The 6,235-nt window shown below is 49.1% G+C and overlaps 1 protein-coding gene across 1 annotated transcript; it reads left to right on the top strand.

Annotated features, from left to right (window-relative positions):
• Window positions 1-3,834: 3,834 nt before the first annotated feature.
• LOC123417260 (bidirectional sugar transporter SWEET6a-like) lies at window positions 3,835-5,991 on the top strand. Its single transcript, XM_045106889.1, has 5 exons — window positions 3,835-3,961; window positions 4,096-4,312; window positions 4,411-4,572; window positions 5,353-5,472; window positions 5,599-5,991. Exons 1-5 carry the CDS (start codon window positions 3,882-3,884, stop codon window positions 5,758-5,760), a joined length of 741 nt encoding a protein of 246 aa, XP_044962824.1. The 5' UTR covers window positions 3,835-3,881; the 3' UTR covers window positions 5,761-5,991.
• The last annotated feature ends 244 nt before the right edge of the window (window positions 5,992-6,235 follow it).

The following is a 6,235-nucleotide window of genomic DNA, read 5'->3' on the forward strand; positions in this document are numbered from 1 at the left end:
CCCGGATGTGATTCTATTGCTATATGAGCACATAGATCATGATCGTTAATGTATACTCTGCAAAAAAAACAATTAAAGAATATATATTGGATATGAAAATACACATCATAAGTTACACAAATACCTTGTGGGAGGTAATAATATGACTGATCATCTTTGATCTCTTTATTAGAATCTGGATCCTTAAAATCATGTAATGCAAAATTAGAAGATATTGTGGGGCTGGATGGGCCTGGATCATTTTTCTCATCAACTTTGATCTCTTTATGTAAATCTGGTTCGTTAACATCATGTAATGGAAAAATAGGAGATAATGTGGAGCTAGATGGGGCTGGAGTTGATGGTAATGGATCATGATCTATCTGAATATCTGATTCCGGCACAATCGATTCAAAACAATCAGAAAGAGGAGTAGATGTTAACATAGGTGATGACTCCAGAACATGCATTCGGAATTTTCTTGCTTTTTTGGTAGGCCGGTTATCAAATCCACTGCAATATTAAGTTCACTGTTGTCATCTATTTTCTGCAGTCACAAAAAAAATTAATTAGAGAGAAATGATTGCACTATTTTATTTTTTAGTACTTCGGAAAGGTAAAAAGCTCAAGCAAATTAACTGGAAGCTCCACTATAGAGATGCATACAACCATATTAGTATATTATCTTGTAATCCATATATCAATTATGTCTTTTTCGTGGCATTGACCGTAAAGTGTAAGAGCAAAATGTACATCACGTGGATGCAGGTAGTAAAATTAAAGGATAACAAAACAGGGTGATGGAATATGGATGGCTTTAAGTATATATATACAGTTTCCTGCTTAAGATACTATTCCTTGGTTCCTTGCGTGAAAGCATAAAGGTCCACTGAATTTTAGCATGCTGCTGAGTTCCTCGGCACACAACCAAAAGAGATACAGGTCCTGACTCGACCTATAGCTGTTGCAAGAAAAAAGCCAGTGCTTCTATCACCTTATTTTAGCCATTTGACCCAAGAATGTTGCCTTGCCGTTGCTTCTTCTCTGCCTAACGGGTGAGATATAATTTTCATCAAGTCTTTCTCAGATCTAGTTGGCCCAGAGAGTGAATTTATCAGGCTATCTCGAGGCATGTAGGCTAAGGGACGTGCAGAGCCTGGAAGCCTGCACTGTCGTTTCTTATTATAGTTCATGTGATCTAAAAGCTGCCTAGATAATCAAATTTGGAATGCTTAGTGATTATATACATAGTGGGCAGAACAAATTCACACACAACAGCAGTCAAAAAGTCGCACACACTGAACATATCTACCAATGAATATCTGACAGACAATGTATTATATTACATACTTGTGGTGTAGCCATTGTTAACGATATTGGATGGCTCGATGGATATTTTTCTACCTCCGGCGAACTTGTCGCTTCTGCCTCCGTCGAACTTGAAGGCCACATGATGCTTATTTCGTCCAACTCCAGGATTTGATGTATTTTTTTCTGGTCCAAGTACGCAACCTGATGGAGATTTCAGCTCAAAATCGTTGCTTTTTACAGGAGAGAAGACCAATCCTCGTCAGGTAGCACCGAGTTGTAGCAGGACACGGTCACAGACAGAAACAGAGTCCAAATCAGACATGGCAGAGCTGGCCCTTCCCTCACTCGGCGCGACCTACCCACACACTCCGGCTGCGTGCTCGACACGGTGCCTCCCCTGCTGGACCTCCTGACCGGCAGCAGCCTGGAGTGCGGCGACGGGGACGACTGCGGAGGGAGCACCGTCTTGCCATCTGCATCCGTCATGGAGAGCCCGCGCGCGGAGAGCTGGACGCGGCGTGAGGACGCCGTCGGCGCGTCGCGGTTGGCGGACCAGACCGGCGTGCCGGTCGACGCGTGCACTCCGGCTGCGTGCTCGACGCAGTGCCTCAACCCGCGTCGCGGTTGGCGGACCAGACCGGCGTGCCGGTCGGCGCGTGCAGCACGGCGAGGTAGAAACTGGCCAGCTGATGGCCCGGGTTGTGCACGGCCGCCCGAAAGGCGCCGTTGTTGGACTCGAGGAAGGCGTCGCGGGTGTCGATGTACTCGTAGCCAGAGGCGGTGAAGCCTGGGTACACGAGCCCCGCCGCCAGGGGGGCGCGTCCGCCCGCGCGCTGAGAGGAAGAGGAGGAGGAGCAGGCATGCGGGGATAGTGCGGGAGGGAGGGGTGGCATCCGCGGCCATGACGAGTGGGAACGCGCGGCACGGGAGGAGGGGAAACGAGCTGCCGATCGATGGCGTTGACCCTTGGGGGAGCAGGAGGCTGGGTGGCGTGGGGAGGAAGAAGCGGCCTTTTGTTTTGTTTGCTCCTAGATTGCGAAGACGACCGGTCAGGGAAAATCGTCAAACAAAATCGACTCAATCAGAAGCACAGGGGCTTTTTTATAAAAACACCACGGTGGGTTTTTCGACGGAAGCGATAGCCTCTTTATTATTATAGCAAAAGGGTCCGTGCGTTGCAACGGGAGAGAAAAATACCACACGCTTTTAATCTTTTTTATAATCATTTTGATTTATTAAAATAATAAACTAACTAACTAATGTAGTCTGTCCTATCCTATTTTGTTGAGAAATCAACCCGTCCATTGTTAATTTCACCATGATGAGAAATTGAGCGGGACAAGCAAAGCAAAACAAAGAGGCTACGTGAATTGATCAACGGACTGTTATCTTATTTCACTCATTGGGTAGAGAATGTGGGATCAGATGACAAACTGAAGGTGGTGTTCCATTCTCTGTCTCTACAACAATACAATCTTACATTCGATACATTAATTCATCAGCAAACAAATCCCCACAAAACAAAATTTCTTGCCGGTGCTTGGCACACGGTTGGAGGCATGGGGAGGGGATCTCACCAGATGATGAGTTCCTGCCGGAGGAGGGGATACGATGAGGGGAGCAATGGTTAGGCGCCTCTATCTGGCCATAAGGAGTCGCCGTTGCCGCGCCATAAACTCGGAGTTCCCCGTGTGATCCATGGAGGCCCGCCTCCACCTGCAAGTACTTCGCTCCGCCGCGCCTTATCCGCGCGCCGCCGCCGTTCTGCATCGAGCAGACGCATCATCCCAGTCACTGTAGATGTCGCGTTGATTTGATCCAGAATCTGTGCTCGAGCGCCGAAACGGGGGCAGCAAGCGGGCAGAGGTACGGCCGCGGAGGCGGGTGGGTTGAGATCGTCAGCAGTGGTGGTTGAGGTCGGCCGCGGCGGCGAGTGGTGTGGCAGCAGCCTGGGCACAGGCCAGGATGGACCAGGGTCGACGCGATGCGCTCGAGCGCCGCAACGGGGGCATTGAGCGGGGAGAGGTACGGCCGCGGAGGCGGGTGGGTTGAGATCGGTAGCGGTGGCGGTTGAGGTCTGCCGTGGCGGCGAGTGGTGTGGCGGCGGCCTGGGCACAGGCCAGGGTGGCCCAGGGTCGACGGGAGGAGGCGATGCGTACGGATATAATTTTGCAGCGAATTGTTTTTTTTTTGCGTTCCAGATAAATGATGGAGCGCGGGTTGAATAACAAAAATTACAGTTTTTTTTTTTATAAAAATGTCTTGGTGGGTTTTCCGACGGAAGCAATAGCCTCTTTATTATTAGGTAGGTATAGATTATTATTATTATTAGGTATAGATATAGATTAGGGGTATAGATATAGATTAAAAAAAAAGGTAGATATAGATATAGATAGTTTAAATGTTTGGAGACCCTCATCCTCTCGGTCCCGGGGCGGTTGCCCTGTTTGGGGCCGGCCCTGTTGGGGAGGACGTACCCAGAACCCCAGCACGCCTATATAAGCTCCGCCCGGCCTCCCTGTTTCGATCACCCCAAATCCCCAAGCCGTTTCCACAAGTCGAGCTGCGTTCCCGGCGATCAAGATAGCAAGATGGTTTCCACCGAAGCCGCCCGCAACATCGTCGGCATCATCGGCAATGTCATCTCCTTTGGCCTCTTCCTCTCCCCTGCGTAAGCCGCCGCCGCCACCGCCACCCGCCTCCTCGCATCCGGCTTATCTGTCTAGTCCAATCTATGCATGGAAGGTGGTTGTCGATAACAACTGGGGTACGGATCTGATGCTTGTTTTGTTGCTGCCTGTGCAGGCCGACGTTCTGGCGGATCATCAAGGCCAAGGACGTGGAGGAGTTCAAGCCGGACCCCTACCTGGCGACGCTGCTCAACTGCATGCTCTGGGTCTTCTACGGCCTGCCCATCGTCCACCCCAACAGCATCCTCGTCGTCACCATCAACGGGATCGGGCTTCTCATCGAGGGCGCCTACCTCATCGTCTTCTTCATCTACGCCACCAGAAACACACGAGTACGTACTGCTGTCTCTTTGTCGGCGTTGGTTTCTGTATACAAGATCTGCCTGCCCCTAGCTAATTAACCCATGCATGTGCCCGTGCGCGCGTGCAGTTGAAGATGCTCGGCGTGCTCGCCATCGAGGCGCTGTTCATGGTGGCCGTGGTGGCCGGCGTGCTCCTCGGCGCCCACACCCACGAGAAGCGGTCCATGATCGTCGGCATCCTCTGCGTCATCTTCGGCTCGATCATGTACGCCTCCCCGCTCACCATCATGGTACGTGCTCGCTCACTCGATCTTTGATCCACGCTTTAGTTCCTCGATCCGTTTGTTTCTATATACGGCCGCGTTGTTTCTTCTGCTTCCAAGACCATGGTCATAGAGTATAAGGCAACTTTGGAATAAAATTAATGGGATAAGATAATGTAGCCCCACCTTCCTATTTTTAAGCATCGTATCAGACCTGCCTCTTTTGCCAAATCGTCATGATCTTCTTCACACACCCAAGTTCTTTTACATGATGTTGCCTTGCCCTTGCATGTATGTTAGGTCAAAAAGCATACAGTTTATTCACCACAATAGGTAACACACAGCCCATACGTGTCCTCTGCATATGTATATGTACTTCCATCCCGTGTAGCCAGCCAACCATGCTTTCTGTTGCCCTCGCCAAACTCTCGTGTTAGCTGTTGAGTGACGGGAAGGGCCTGAAAGAACGGTTCACGATCTAACTAAAACATGTGATCTAGCACTTCATCGGATATGTGTGATGCCTAGGGATGCATGCATATAGTGTTGTAATCTTTGCATCTTGTGATCCTTCCCTTTTGCCAACTCTATGGGGTGGTGATGTTATAATTAATGGAAAAGGATACGGTACCAGCCACCAACACTGCTTCCAACCCGTGTGTCATGCGGTCCCAGATGTAGAGATCAACAATATATAGCAACTGTTAATTAGCCAGTGAATATGTTTCCTCATTAATCTATACCATATATACTTAATGAAACGTGTGCTTTTACTAACTGGTGAACGTAATATCGTGCTTCTTGCAGGGTAAAGTGATCAGGACCAAGAGCGTGGAGTACATGCCATTCTTCCTGTCGCTGGTGAACTTCCTCAACGGCGGCTGCTGGACGGCCTATGCGCTCATCAAGTTCGACCTCTACATCACGGTGAGTACTGCAATCGCATCTTCAAAGTGCCAGAGAAACGAGAACTCCCTGCATCGATCTAACTTCCTTCTTTTTTTTTGAGTGTGCATCGATCTAACTATAATGTACTCTTTTGATTCGGTGCAGATCCCCAATGGCCTCGGTACCCTCTTTGGCCTCGCCCAGCTGATCCTCTACCTCTGCTACTACTGGTCGACCCCCAAGAAGGGAAAGAGTGTCGAACTGCCCACCATTGCCGCAAAGAACACCGTTGACAGCAGCAAGGTCTCCGTCACCGTTGAGAAATAAGCTTGGCTTGCAGCAGCAGGCCCGCCGTCGCCGAGTGATCTAATCAAGACGGCGACCGAGATTTTTAGCCCGCGACGTTTTAAGTATACTAGTTAATTTAGGGCAACAATTTTAGGATGATGCTTCAACCAGTGTGGTGCTAGTAGTATTTGTTAGCTATAGTCTGAGTGTTCCTTTTAGTTTCGTGAAAGATTCTTGTCTGTCCTAGTGCAAATTCGAAGTAACTATATATATATAGCATGTGTTTGACTTATCCTCCAATTGCAAATTATAACTACACTAGTTGAGCGCCCGTGCGTTGCCACGGAATAACAAACTTATGTTGCTCACCGCTATTTCTAGCTGTTGAGTCCGACCCAACCTTATCAGTTGTCTCACCGCCATCGTAATAAATCCTTTGTTTCTCGTCGTCGTCAACCAATGGAATACGGGTTCTATCACCCTAGCAACCCCTCCATTACAATCCCTCCACTGA

The sequence above is a fragment of the Hordeum vulgare genome, chromosome 1H, assembly GCF_904849725.1.
Source record: "Hordeum vulgare subsp. vulgare chromosome 1H, MorexV3_pseudomolecules_assembly, whole genome shotgun sequence".
NCBI classification, from domain to species: Eukaryota; Viridiplantae; Streptophyta; class Magnoliopsida; order Poales; family Poaceae; genus Hordeum; species Hordeum vulgare.